This window comes from Myotis lucifugus, unplaced genomic scaffold (genome assembly GCF_000147115.1).
Source record: "Myotis lucifugus unplaced genomic scaffold, Myoluc2.0 scaffold_967, whole genome shotgun sequence".
Lineage (NCBI taxonomy): Eukaryota > Metazoa > Chordata > Mammalia > Chiroptera > Vespertilionidae > Myotis > Myotis lucifugus.
In genome coordinates, this window is record NW_005872015.1 from 55,937 (window position 1) to 70,778 (window position 14,842).

At 54.5% G+C, this 14,842-nt stretch overlaps 1 protein-coding gene across 2 annotated transcripts; it reads right to left on the reverse strand.

Annotated features, from left to right (window-relative positions):
- Window positions 1–7,727: 7,727 nt before the first annotated feature.
- Window positions 7,728–8,798, reverse strand: LOC102433448 (galactoside 2-alpha-L-fucosyltransferase 2). 2 transcript variants are annotated; one of them, XM_023747766.1, is made up of 2 exons: window positions 8,686–8,774; window positions 7,728–8,625 (listed from the first exon to the last, which is right to left on the reverse strand). In XM_023747766.1, exons 1-2 carry the CDS (start codon window positions 8,763–8,765, stop codon window positions 7,728–7,730), a joined length of 978 nt encoding a protein of 325 aa, XP_023603534.1. In that variant the 5' UTR covers window positions 8,766–8,774. The 2 variants fall into 2 exon arrangements, with proteins under 2 accessions (XP_023603534.1, XP_023603533.1); XM_023747765.1 differs by having other exon boundaries at window positions 7,728–8,798.
- Between the last annotated feature and the right edge of the window lie 6,044 nt (window positions 8,799–14,842).

Consider the following 14,842-nt stretch of genomic DNA (forward strand, 5'->3'; position numbering starts at 1 on the left):
AGATGGGGAATATTACCAAGACATGCAGGCCCACATGGGGGGAGCACCAGTGTCAGTCCAGGCGGAAGAGGGAGAGGAGGGAAAGAGCATTTATTTGATTTCCTCGACAATGAACTGTTGAGCCAAGAGTCCCTAGCTGTTTGTTTCAGACAGAAGAATCCCCGGGGTTCGGATTCCCACTCAAAGGTCACATGCCCGGTAGGGTGGTGTGCAGGAGGCAGCTGATCGATGATTCTCTCCCATCATTGATGTTTCTATCTCTCTCTCCCTCTCCCTTCCTCTCTGAAATTAATAAAGATATATATATATTTAAAAAGGAACAGATGAGGCAGGTGATCTGGCCTGAGGTTGGCTAATGAGAGTGATTTCAGCGGGCTCCTGGGTCCCCAGGTGCCTGGAGCCTGGCCCTGGGGCAATCGGGCAGAGAACAGTGTCCTGGGAAGTGGCTGGGAGTCCAGGCTGCTGGTTGCTAGGTTTGCATAGCAAAGGCCTGTGCACAGGCGGGTTCTTTGTTATCTCCAGGAAGTGGCTGGCCCGGTGGGGGGCAGGCCCTCCACTGTCAACAAAGCCCCAGATGTCAAAACACCACAAATACTGTATCTACAGAGGAAGAAAAAGGCATCCTTCATGCACAGAGCTCACAGCAGCTGGGGGCTGGATGAACAGAACTGGCAAGGGGACCTGGGCTGGCCACCAGCCGTGACCACTACAGGTGGGAAAGGACACGATATCAGGACAATCCATGTGACAGGACGGAGAGCCCGTGATGTCCCCTTGCCTTGCTGTCAGTTCCTGACCTGTACCTACAGCCCCGTGTGGCTGAGAGTGTCTACAGACTGTGCCTGGCCTGGGAGACGTGCCAATGGATAGTGATCACCGTTACTAGTTTACAATCAACAATCCTAGTGCCTCGACGTGTGGAAAACTGTTGGACATGAGCGACCCCCCCTAAGAAAGGGCAAGGGAATGCATGCTCGGTACCATGAAGCAAAGGCAATCTTTTTAAAATATATATTCTTTTATTAATTCAGAGAGGAAGGAAGAGGGAGAGAGAGAGAGAAATATCAATGATGAGAGAGAATCATTGATGGGCTGCCTCCTGCACGCCACCTACTGGGGATCGAGCCCGAAACTCAGGCATGTGCCCTTGACCAGAATCGAACCCGGGACCCCTCAGTCCACAGGCTGATGCTCTATCCACTGAGCCAAACCGTCTAGGGCCAAAGGCAATCTTTGGTCTTCAGAAGAAGAACCCCTTTGCAGATGAAGTCATTGGAGATCAGAGAAGGGGAGTGATATGGCCAGTGTCTCACAGATGGGAGGGAGAGGGGAGAGAGAGAGGAACATCAGTGATGAAAGAGAAACATTGATCAGCTGCTTCCTGCACGCCCTGCCGGTGACCGAGCCCGCAACTTGGGCACGTGCTGTGATCAGGAATCGGACTGTGATCTCACGCTCATTCCCTGAGCCACGCTGGCTGGGCTGGAGTGGGGTTTTCAATGAATGAGCCCACATCCATGAGTCCACAGCTTGAGTCCTCAGAGTTAAAAAAACAAAGAGCCTCAATCTCTGCTCTGGTGAAGCTCAGACATCTGCCAAAAGAGAGTCCCGCTGCAGTGACGAGGGTGTTCACGGTCGGGGCCCGTGGGACCGCAGGGCCGGGGCGCCCAGGAAAGGCCAGAAGCCGCGGGGCCATGGGCAGAGCGGTCGGGGAGCGGATTTTGCTGACTCTCCAAGGACCAGGCAGAGCGGGTGGAGGAAGCGCCTGGAAGACGCCAGCCTTGTAGAGGCAGAACGTGCAAAGCTGAGGGTGTGAAGGGCACGGCCTGGTGGGTGGCCGCTGGGTGTTGCCGGACCCTTCACGTCCGGCTGGACCCCGGGGGAAACGGGTACAGCCGTCCCTGGGAACATCAGCGAGGGGCGTGAGGGGCTCCTCTGTTTCTCTTTCCCTCTGGACCAGTGGTTCTCAACCTTCTGGCCCTTTAAATACAGTTCCTCATGTTGTGACCCCCAACCATAAAATTATTTCCGTTGCTACTTCATCGCTGTCATGTTGCTACTGTGATGAATCGTCATGTAAATATCTGATCTGCAGGATGGTCTTAGGCGACCCCTGTGAAAGGGTCTTTCGACCGCCAAAGGGGTCGCGACCCACAGGTTGAGAACCGCTGCTCTGGACGCTCTGAGGCTGGATCTATCTCCCTGTCCACCTGCCCCCTCTCCCCCTGACTCCGGGCCCTGCCGCTGCCTCCATCTCTCCCGTGTCCGGCAGAGGGCAGCCGCGGGCTGAGTGCCTGCGGGGCCAGGGACCAGCCCGGGAGTGTGGGCCGCGGCGGAATTCTCCCGAAGGCGGGGATTTGAATGGAGGCGCGGGCGGGCGTGGGAATTTGAACCCAGAGCCAGGGGAGCGGCTTCGATCCTGCACTGAGGCCTGTCACCAGCCTTTCTCCAGACCTGTCAGTCCCTCCCTCCTTCCCCCGAGAAGAGGGCTAAGGCTCCCCCGGGGCGAGGGAGGAGGAGGGAGTTGGGAAAACCGAGGGCTGAACCAAAGTGGGGGGAAGGAAGCAGGAAGCCAGCTGGGGAGTCCTGAGCAGCCCCAGGGGACCCCTGCACCGCGCTGCCGGGGTCACAGGACTGTGGGAGAATGCGCACTCAGACGTGGCTGCACTGAACATCACGCTGTCACAAACCACACAGCAGTTTTGAGTTTAAATGCACGCGCCGTGACCCAGCAATTTCACTTCTAATAATAGATCCTTAAAAAGTGATATTTGCCCTGGCTGATTTGGCTCAGTGGGTAGAGCACCGTCCTGGGAACTCAAGGGTCTCGGGTTCGATTCCAGTCAAGGGCATGTACCTTGGTTGCGGGCACATCCCCAGTAGGGGGCGTGCAGGAGGCAGCTGATCGATGTCTGTCTCTCATCGGTTTCTAACTCTCTATCCCTCTCCCTTCCTCTCTGTAAAAAAATCAATAAAATATATTTTTTTTAAAAAAAGTGATATTAGCCCTGGCTGGTTTGGCTCAGTGGACAGAGCGCCGGCCTGGGAACTCGAGGGTCCCGGGTTCGATTCCAGTCAAGAGCACATGCCGGGTTTGCAGGCTTGATCCCCAGTAGGGGGCGTGTAGGAGGCAGCTGAGCAATGATTCTCTCTCATCATTGATGTTTCTCTTTCTCTCCCTCTCCCTTCCTGTCTGAAATCAATAAAAATATATTATTAAAAAAGGTGATATTAGCATGCATAAAGATTTCCCACACTTCAGCCAATAGACATAAATGACAAGGACATTCTTCTTGGCATTATTATTATTATTATAATTATTTTTAATCCTCACCCAAGGATATGTTTATTGAATTCAGAGAAAGGAAAGGAGAGAGAGAGAGAGAGAGAGAGAGAGGGAGGGAGAGAGAAACATCCGTGTGAGAGAGAAATACGGATTGACTGCCTCCTGTACGTAGCCCAACCTCAGCGTACGCCTGTGTCCTGACTGTTGGTGTAGCGGTCGATGCTCCAACAACTGAGCCAGTGGCCAGGGCTCGTGGGCATTATTGACAGAAACGAGCAGCAGCAAACCGCCTACACCAGTGGTGCTCAACCTTGGCTGCACATGAGAATCACCTGGGAATCTTTTTTAAAATCCTGATTTCTGGGCCTCATCCTCCGGAAATTCTGTTTCTTTGTTACTAATGTTGTGGCCCCACCCCATCACAAAGGAACAGAAAGTTTGGGGGATTCCATATGAAAAAACACAACCACCACAACAATGACTTACATTTATTCATTTAATTTTTGAGTTTTTAAAGCTTCTTTTCTTTTTTTTTAATGGATGTGCCCCGCCCCGCCCCCCCCCGCCCCCCCTATGGCTCAGTATTTGCTCAGAATCCATCCCTTCATTACAAATGTGTCAGGCCACCCTCAGAACACATTACGTTCTCAAACTGGCTCCTGACGGTTCTAGGCAGTTCCTCTCATCCGTTTCCCCACCCACTGGGATCACACTGTTTTATTTATTGAGGCCTAACATGATTTTTTTAACATCTGGTAGAGCTGGCCTGGCTCGGTGCTCTCTATTTTGGGCATTTTAGAAGTGATTCTATTGGTTAACTTATCCCTCCCCTCACTCCCCCGCTCCCCCCTCGAAAGTGAAGCTTTTGGCCTCAAAATAAAAATGTGAGAGCCGCCCTTGCTGGTTTGGCTCAGTGGCTAGGACGTCGGCCTGCAGACTGAAGGGGTCTGGGTTTGATTCCGGTCAAGGGCACATGCCCGGGTTGCTGGCTCAGTTCCCAGTTGGGGAGGAGGGTGTGCAGGAGGCAGCTGATTAATGATTCTCTCTCATCATTGATGTTTCTGTCTCCCTTTCCCTCTCCCTTCCGCTCTGAAATCAGAACAAAAATATTTTTAAAAAATGTGAGAGCCATCTATAGACAGAATGGGAAGCCATGGGACCCTGCTGGGAGAACTATGGGCCCCGGATAGAACCTCGGGGAACGCCAGTACTTGGAAGAAACAGCCCGGGACCATGAACGTGATCTAAGAGCAAACTCGCGGCCCCAAGGGAACCACCAAGAGAGACTGTGCCAGCCGGTGGGGGGATGTGAGGTAGTCACTTGTGCATAAATATTGTGGGGCATGTGGACGGGTCACTCTTGCTGGTCCTCTTTGAAGCTGGGCGTGACCACACGACCTGCTTCAGTCACGGCAATGTGAGCAGCACACGTCCCCCCCCCCCCCCCCGTGCGTCCCCATGTTGGGAGCATGTTCCCAATCTTCACATTCTTTCCCCGCCTTCTCTTGGAAGGAAACATGGCTGCTCTGTGTGTTTCAGGTGAGCCTTCCCCAGGGCCTCCGCTCATTGGCTCCTGGCAGCGGAGGCAATCGGATGGTCTCTCTCAGGACAGTGAAACGGGCAGGGACTCCGAGAGCCTCTCGTAGGTCCTTGACGTGAGACTTGCCACACGATCCACCACCATCTCCGTGGTCCACCGTGACTGCTTGCGGGAAAGCCACAGGAGCCTCCTCGTGGGTCTCTTTGCCTTAACCTGCCTTAAGCCTACAGCCTCTTCTCCACGTAGAAGCTGGGCATGTTCACACAGAAAATCGGATCATGTCACTTCCATAATTAAAACCCTCTGATAATTGCACTTGGCCCTAGAATAAACCCAAAGTCCTTGTCAGCGTACACAGGTCTTTAAGGGTCTGACTCTGCAAACGTCCCCGTCGGCATCTGGCTCCATGTGCTCCAGCCACTGGCCCCCTTTCACTCCCGTGTGTGACTAGACGCCCCCCTGCCCCAGGACCTTTGCACAGGCGATCTCAAGTCAGATGGGGAAGTTCATGTTGGCCGCATTCGTGTCAAAGTCGCGAAGGTATCTGCAGACAGAGAATAGCTTGTTCTGGTTGTTCCCATTATCTGCGCTGCATATTCGCTGCCTCAAAACTTAGTGGCAGAAAACAGTCATATTATGTTCACAGAACCTGTGAACCGGGGATTTAGATATGGCTTATCCTTACAACACACTGTCGGGAGCCTCAACTGGATCGCTGAAAGTGATAAGCTGATTTGGACAACTGTGGAAGCGCCGACAGGCGTCTCACTAACATATCGGATGCTTGCGAGAGATGACCTGAAATCGGGCTCAGCTAATACTGTGAACCAGAACACCTACATGTGGCCTCTCAGTGACGCTGGGCTTCCTCCCAGTATGGCGGCTTCAGATAGTTTGATTTCTTACATAATGACGATGACAACGATGACGATGATGATGATGATGATGGCGGCTCCAAGAGTGAACGTTCTAGCAAACAAGCTGAAAGCTGTGTTGTGAGCGAGACCAAGCTATCCCTGCGGGACTGGCCACACAGAGACCAGGATGCTCCAAACCGACCTCCACGTAAACGCAGCCGCGCGAGAGACCTCGGCCAACATCGCATGCAGCTGAGGACCACCGGCCGGCCCGCAGGATTGTGGGAAATAATGAACAGCCGTCACTGAAGGCCACTCTGTTTTGCTATCGCAGCTCTGACAGCAGGGGCCCTGTCTGTTAGGTTCACCGCCACAAACGTTTACTGAGAGAATGAATGGACGCCCCTCCAGTTCACGGAGCCATGCTGGTCTCTGAGTTCTCAACAATACTCCTCCGGGGCCCTAGGCTCCCTGGTCTTGGAGGCACGCCAGCTACCAGCCTGTATGTCACTCTTGTGAAAACTGGAAGAAAGGTTCCCCCTCTGGGCGGACTAAATGGAAAAAAAAAGGAGCCCTCCAGGTAGGCATGGTCCCCAGGACGCAAGGCTCGGAGAGCAGCTTGCGGGCTCTCTTGAAGCCCCACCTGCCTTCGTGGCCGATCCCTTTGTGTAGTGAACAACGGGCACATCAGTTCAGGGCTTCCCTGCTTTGTTCTCGGCAGCCATCCCCCCTTCTTCCTGGGTAAGAGCACGCCGCTGTTCTCTCTGCAAGCAGCCATGCCCCTCAGGAGGCAGCTCACATCCTCGGCGGCGGCAGCGGCCAAGTCGTAGCGAGGTGAAGGTAAGCCAATCCCAGGGTTTCATCCATCTGGCCCTGTAACGGCTCAGTGGACGCGTGACACACTTCTGGCCAACGAGGTACGAGGGGCCTGTCTCACTGAGGGGCAGTGAGTCGCTGGAGCTTTGGAAAGTTTTCCTCCCTCTTCAATAGGGACCCAGGACGAGAATGAACCTGTGTCGGCTGCCTGGGGAAGAGGCTGTCTGCATGTGACAGTCCTGGGCGTGTGGCGGTCCTCTTGGGAGCGTGAGGGAGTCACCTAAGAGGAGATGATAGCAGCTCAATGAGACGGACAGAACTGGGGCCCGGGCGGTGTGGCTCAGTCGGTAAGAGCATCGCCCCAATGCACCGAGGTGGCGGGTTTGATCCCCAGTCAGGAGCACGTTCAGGAAGCAGCCAATGGCCCGGCCGGTGTGGCTCAGTCGGTTGGGTGTCATCCTGTGCACCAAAAGGTTGCTGGTTTGATTCCGGTCAGGGCACATGCCTGGACGGTGGGCTCCATCCCGGGTATGGGGGCGGGGGGATGTGCAGGAGGCAGCTGATCAATGCTTCTCTCTCACATCAATGTTTCTCTCTCTCTCCCTCTCCCTTTCTCTCTCTCAAAAGCAATAAAAAAATACTTTTTTAAAAAAGAAGCAACCAATGAATACATAAATAAGTGGGACAACAACTTGATGTTTCTCTCTCTCCCTTCCGCTCTCTCTCTAAAATCAATCAATAATATATATGATGGTAGAACTTGGGCCCAGGTGACATTGTTGAGCTGCTGACCTGGGGCCAGTCTGGTCACATGAATATGTTAATTAAACAACTTTGTTGGGCCCTGACCGGTTTGGCTCAGTGGATAGGGCGTCAGCGGACTGAAGGGTCCCAGGTTCGATTCCCGTCAAGGGCATGTACCTTGGTTGCGGGCACATCCCCAGTGGGGGGTGTGCAGGAGGCAGCTGATCGATGTTTCTCTCTCATCGATGTTTCTAACTCTCTATCCTTCTCCCTTCCTCTCTGTAAAAAAAAATCAATAAAATATATTTTTAAAAAAATAAATAAAAAAGATAAACAAGTTTGCTGGGACTCTGCTACTGGCGGCCGGAGGTATTCTGAGGCAAGAGGGAAGGGTGCCGGTCCATGTAACAGGGTGCTCCTCGGGCGTGGATCTGGTCTTGGGGGAGCCCGACAAGGAGAAGGGGGTGCCCAGGGCCGGCCCGTCTCAGGGCTTGAGCAGCGGGGAGAGGTCGGCGGCAATCCCGACCCACTCGGGCAGGAAGGCCGCCTCGGGCTTGAAGAGTTTGAGGAAGGGCGAGTCCGGGAGGGTGTAGTTGGCCAGGTAGACGGTCTCTCCGCCAGCCAGGTAGGCGGCCCAGATCCCGAAGGTGCCGATGGTCATGACGGTGTGGTTGCACTGCGTGAGCAGCGCGAAGTCCTTGGCGGGGGAGCCCTCCACGCCGTCGCCCGCGAACACCACGTCCCCCCGGGACGCGTCGATGTTCTCCCGGCACCAGGCCATGCCGTTGCTGGTGACCACGAAGACGGGGGCGGGGTGGCGGGCCCGGAACCGGTCCAGGGCCTGCTGCAGGTACCCGCGGTCGGCCACCACCCCCTTCCACACGTTGGGCATGACGTGCACGTAGTCCCCGCGGCGCACGTGGACGCCCACGAAGGTGGCCGGCCGGCTCCCGTTCACGCGCAGGCCCCGGAGGAACCGCTGCGCCTCCTCCCGCACGTGGTCGTGCAGCGTGAACTCCCGCAGGATCTCGGGGCGCAGGTGGTGGTAGAAGGTCCAGGAGCAGGGGTAGCCCGTGAGGCGCACGTACTCCCAGGGGAGGTGGCGGTACTGCTCCTCCATCCAGTCGTTGAGGGGGTAGTTGCGCCAGGGGATCCTGCTGGCCGTGGCGCCGTGCAGCACCGGCAGGGAGATCCTGAAGATGGGCGCCAGCGCGCTGTGCATCTCGGGGGGGATGAAGGCCGGCCGCCCGTTCATCTTGGCCAGGGCGTACAGCGTGGCGTACTCGCCCATCTGGTTGCCCAGGCGGCCTTGGGAGTTGATGGTCCACATGCCCCTGGGCGCGGTGCTTGGGGAGCTCGGGGCGCTTGTGGAGCTCGGGGCGCTCGGGGCGCTGGAGGCGCTGTCCTCGGTTTCCTCGGGCTCCAGCCTCCGGGCGGCCGACGGGGGCTGGATCTTCACCAGCCGCTGCTGAAGGTGAAAGATGGTGGAGGCCGTGAAGACAAAGAGGACGAAGTGGGCCATGGGGAAGAAGAAGGGCCCCTGGGTGCTGGGCATGGCTGTGGGCGGGAGAGCAGGGAAGTTAGCGGGGGCTGCGGGCACCTGGTGCGGGGTTGTGTGTGCAGACATGGGTGGGTGGGTGTGCCTGTGGGTTTGCTATATCTACACTAATAAAAGAGAAACATGCAAATTGGTGTCGCTCCCTTATGCCCACCAGCCAAACAGGTGAGCATGCAAATTAACCCAACAAGGATGGCAGTTAATTTGCATACGCAGGTGCGGAGCAAAGACTGAAGGCTCTTGCCAGAGTGAAGACTGAAGACTGAAGAGGCCTGGCTTCTCCACTGCGGCCGGACCAAAGGCCTGGGTCCCGGGTGCAAACCGGTGCTGGCAGCCAGGGGAAGGAAGGCCTATTGCGCGAATCTTCATGCAACGGGCTTCTAGTATACATATATATATATATTGATTTCTGAGAGGAAGGGAGAGGAAGAGAGAGAAACATCAATGATGAGAGAGAATCATCGATCGGCTGCCTCCTGCACACCCCCAACTGGGGATCGAGCCTGCTATCCAGGCATGTGCCCTTGACCAGAATCCAACCTGGAACCGTTCAGTCCACAGGCCAATGCTCTATCCACTGAGCCAAACCGGCTGGGGTGGGTTTACCTTTTGTGCGCATGTAAATGAGTGTAAATACTCACATATGTGTTTTCGGGTTTGTCTTTAGAGTGTGTTATGTGTGTATGTGTGTGTGTTTACACATGTGGGTACGTATGCATTGTGTGCGTATGCATGGTACATGCAGTGTATGAATACACATGTGTGTGTGCGTGTGTATATATATAGTGTGTGTATGTGTATCTGGGTATCTAACATCCTATCTAATAATAGACAAACATGGTAATTGACCGTACCTTCGCTACGCCTCCCATCGACTAATCAGCACGATATGCAAATGAACCCAACCAAGATGACGGCCGGAAGCCACGCAGCTGAAGCGAGCAGGAGGCTTGCTTGTTCCAGTAATGGAGGAAGCCAAGGTTCCCCGCCTGCCGCAGCCTGGCTCTGAGCTCTGAAAGCAACAAAGCTTCAATTATAGAAGCTAAACAAACCCCAGATACTTGCTTTCAGCAGGCTGTGGCCTCAGAGCTGGAGCGAGCAGGAGCCAGCTCTCAGCTCCAGTGACAGCAACAAAGTTTCAATGATAGAAGGTAAATGAATCCCAGAATTTAAAAAAGAAAAAAGAAAAAAAGTAGAGGCTGGGAGCTTCAGTTGCCGGCCAGCCTGAAAACGGCCCTCAGCCCCTCACCCAGACTGGCCAGGCACCCCAGTGGGGACCCCAACCCTAAAGGGGGTGTGACCAGCTGCAAACAGCCATCAGCCCCTCACCCAGGCTGGCCTGGCACCCAAGCGGGACCCCCACCCTGATCCAGGACACCCTTCAGGGCCAACCATCCAGCCCCCACCCGTGCACCAGGCCTCTATCCTATATAATATAAGGGTAATACGCAAACTGACCCTAACAGCAGAACGACTGGGAATGACTGGTCACTATGACACACACTGACCAACAGGGGGCAGATGCTCAATGCAGGAGCTGCCCTCTGGTGGTCAGTGCGCTCCCACATGGGGGAGCTCTGCTCAGCCACAAGCCTGGCTGACGGCTGCCAGTACAGCGGTGGTGGTGGGAGCCTCTCCTGCCTCCTCAGCAGCACTAAGGATGTCCAACTGAAGCTTAGGCCTGCTCCCTGCTGGCAAGTGGACATCCCCCAAGGGCTGCCGGGATGCCAGAGGGATGTCTGATTGCCAGCTTAGGCCCAATCCCCCAGGGAGCAGGCCTAAGCCAGCAGGTGGTCATCCCCCGAGGGGTTCCAGACTGCAAGAGGGCACAGGCCAGGCTGAGGGACCCCCCCCAGTGCACAAATTTTTGTGCACCGGGCCTCTAGTCTATATATATAAAAGCCTAAGCGACCAGATGACTGGCCGGTAGTTATGATGCATACTGACCACCAGGTGGCAGATGTTCAACGCAGGAGCTGCCCCTGGTGGTCAGTGTGCTCCCATATCGGGAGGGCCATTGGGTGCCAGAGGCCGGGCTCATGGCTGGCGAGCGCTGCTGTTGCGGCGCGAGTCTTGCCTGCCTCTGCCTCTGCGACAGCGCTACCAGCAGCCTGCGGGGATCAGGCTGAAACCAGCAGCCTGACATCCCGAGGGGTCCTGGATTGCAAGAGGGTACAGGCCAGGCTGAGGGACCCCACCAGTGCACGAATCCGTGCACTGGGCCTCTAGTTGTGTATACAGACGGATGTGTACATTGCATTGTATGGGTATGTGTCTATTGTGTACTCTGAAAGGGTTGAAGAGAATAAAACGGGTCAGAGAACACTTATTGTGCTCAGTGGACATCTTGCAGAAAGCTTGCAGCCTTGAGCACCGCACAGCCCCGATGACTAGACATCTGGCCCAGGGAGGAGCCGAGGATGGACCGGCCCCTCCCCTCCCCTCAGCAGAGCGGCTTGCAGCCAGAAGGACGAATAAAAACCTCTCTCTCCCTTCCCTCTCCGCCGATTCCCTTCTCAGACTCGGCCCAGCTGCACCCAGGCGCCTGGAATTAAATTTCTTTTGATACATTATGGCCTCGGGTCACAGGTGTGCAACCCCGGCCCACTCTGAATTTTTCACATACATGTGTGTGTAACACACAGAGAGCGTGCCGGTGGTTGGGAACACGTGGCTGTGTGTACATGTGAGTGTACAGATATGAGTGGACATCCATTATGTGCATCTTTAGTGTATGTTCACTTGTGTGTTTATAGCCTGTGGGGATACATATGTGGGTGTCTGTATATGTGAGCACACGTATATGAACCTCTATTTGCTGGGGATCCCACTTCTAGAGAGGCCTGTCTTCGCACGCCCTGCCACCTACCTCCCCTCTGAAGGGAAACTGCCAGGCCCACCCAGAACAAACCGCTTGGCCTGCCCGCCCTCCGGACACAGCAGACGGAGCCTGAGGTAGACACGCGGCTGTCTCCACGGCGGCTCCTCCATCATCGGCTGTGGCCTGTGGCTCTGTAAGATGACCTGGCCCATTCTTTATCTTGAGAATTTTTACTAAAAGGCTCAGAAGGCAGTTGGCACATGGGAGGATTCTTTTCCCCTCCTGATACCAACTGGGTGCCCAACAATTCAATTCAATTCTGACCCTATTTACCTAGAGTTCGTATCAACAGCCCTAGCTGGTTTGGCTTAGTGGATAGAGTTCATATCAGATCCCACGGGTCAAAGAGTTCCGTTCCACAAGACTGTCCCCAACTTCAAACACTGATCAAAAGTCCCGGGCCGCCCTAGCCGGGGTGATAGAGTGTCGGCCCGCGGACTGAAGGGTATCCGGTTCGGTTCTGGTCAAGGGCACATACCTCGGTTGCAGGATCTGTGTGCGAGGCAACCAATCGATGTGTCTCTCATATCGATGTTTCTCTCTGTCTGTCTCTCTCCCTCCCTTACACTCTTACTAAAAAAAAAAAAAAAAGAAAGAAAGAAAATCAATGGAAAAATATCCTCAGGTGAGGATTAACAAAACAAGCAAACAGTCCCGGGCCATTCATACTCTGACTGACCAGCTATAAATCGGGGTTCTCGTGTCCCCCTCCGCAGCGTTGAGAACTGGCTGGAGTGGCCCACAGAACTCAGCAAGGCCCTTGCCTGCCGTTTGTAATGATGAAGCACAGTCCGGAGAGGTACTGAGGGTGTTGGTCCAGAAGGGCCCTGCACCGGGCTCGGTCCTGGTGGAGTTGGGGTGTACAACCTCCAGGCTCAGGGGTGTGTGCACCAAGGCAGAGGCTCTCTGAGCCCCATTGTTGGGGTGTTTATGGAGGTGTCATCATGTGCACGTGAATGATTAAATCATCAACGGTTAGTGATTAAGTTGAATTTTGTCCAGCTCCCCTTCCCCAAGGTTGAGGGGTGGGACTGAAAGTTCCAGTCTTTCAACCACGGCTTGGTTTTTCTGTTGACCTCACCCCATCCTAAAGCTACCTAGAGTCCCCTTATCAAACAATAAACACTCCTATCATCCTTATCACTCAGGAAATGCTAATGCTTTTATGAGCTGTGCCAGGAACCAGGCTCAAAGACCAATCTCATTCATTCGCTGAGACCACGCAGAGCTGCTGGGCAGAATAGACTTGGGAGCTGGTAACCATGAAATACCCGAACAGACGTGCAAAGAATCCTCAACAGAACTGCAATTCCTGGCCCTGGGATCGCAGAAAAGCCCAGAGAGCTGAGCGATTACACAACCTGTTCTTTTCAACTCCGGTCACAGCAGGAGTCAGTGGCAGGAGTGGGGTGGTTGCCCGGCACAGGCCTCCCAAGAACCCTTGGGATTCGCAGGAGGTAGGGGCACTGAGAACTCCGCATCCTGGGACTTACAACTCAAACCGGTGGTTTGTGGAGTGAACAAGTCAATTGATCTGTCGTCTGGGAACCCTTAGGGAAAGTCAAAGGCCCCAAAAGGATGAGACTTAAAGACGCGGTCGCTGAGGCTAAGCAGAGTGGCTGTACGTGGAGTAGAGCAGGAAGGGAATTGTTCCGATCCACCATGATGTGGCCAGAGGCCAGCAAGGAGAAGGAGAGCAACTATCGCTTGGCATCATTATTTTATTTTATTTTATTTTATTTTATTTTATTTTATTTTATTTTATTTTATTTTATTTTATTTTTAAATATATTTTATTGATTTTTTTACAGAGAGGAAGGGAGAGAGATAGAGAGCTAGAAACATCGATGAGAGAGAACCATCGATCAGCTGCCTCCTGCACATCTCCTACGGGGGATGTGCCCGCAACCCAGGCACATGCCCTTGACCGGAATCCAACCTGGGACCTTTCAGTCCGCAGGCCGATGCTCCATCCACTGAGCCAAACCGGTTTCGGCATTTTATTTTATTTTTAATTTAATTTAATTTTATTTTATTTTATTTTATTATTTTACTAGAGGCCCAGTGCACAAAACTTGTGCAGGGGAGGGGGTCCCCTCAGCTCAGCCTGCACCCTCTCCAATCTGGGACATCCCTCTAACAATCCTGGACCATTGGCTCCTAATCGCTCACCTGCCTGCCTGCCTGGTTGCCCCTAACTGCCCCCCCCCCCCACCAGCCTGATCGTCCCTCACTGCCTCTGTGTGTTGGCCTGATCGCCCCTAACTGCCCCCTGCTGCCAGCCTGGTTGCCCCCAACTGCCCCTCTTGCTCGCCTGGTTGCCCCCAACTGCCCCCCCTGCTGGCCTAGTCACCCCTCAATGTCCCCCCTGCCAGCTTAATTGCCCCCAACTGCACCACCCCCACTGGCCTGGTTGCCCCTAACTGCCCCCCTGCCAGCCTGGCCACTCCTCACAGCCCCCCTGCCAGTCTGGTCACTCCTCACAGCACCCCCACCAGCCTGGTCGCCCCATGCAGCCCACTGTTCAGTCGTTTGGTCATCTTTCACTAATCCCCCTGCCAGCCTGGTCGCCCCACGCAGCCTGCTTGTTCAGTTGTTTGGTCGTCCCTCACTAACCCCCCTGCTGGCCTGGTTATAGGCAGCCATCTTATGGGGGCATGACGGTCAATTTGCATACCACCTCTTTATTATATAGGGTTTTATTTTATTTGTTTTATTTACTAGATGCCCAGTGCAACATTTGTGCACTGGTGGGGGGAGGGTCCCTCAGCCCGGCCTGCGCTCTCTCGCAGCCTGGGACCCCTCGGGGAGCGGGCCTAAGCTGGCAGTCAGACATCCCCTGAGGGGTCCTTAGTGCTGCTGCAGAGGCAAGAGAGGCTCTCACCACCACAGCTGCACTTGCCAACTGTTGAGTCTGTGCTTCTGGCTGAGCAGTGCTCTCCCCTGTGGGGAGCACACTGACCACCCAGGGGGGCAGCTCTTGCATTAAGTGTTGCCTCTTGGTTGTCAGTGCACATTATAGCGACCGGTCGTTCTGCTGTTGGTAGAATTGCATCTAAGCCTTATATATATAGGATATTTCTTGTCATTTCTGTACTCGAGTATATTTTTCAATGATTTAAGAGAGCGGTGGAAGGAGGGGGGGAGAGACACGAAGAGA

What these genes read in the sequence shown, in the direction of transcription:
- LOC102433448 (XM_023747765.1), bottom strand. Translation starts at nt 8,798, where the DNA reads ATGCCCAGCACCCAGGGGCCCTTCTTCTTCCCCATGGCCCACTTCGTC.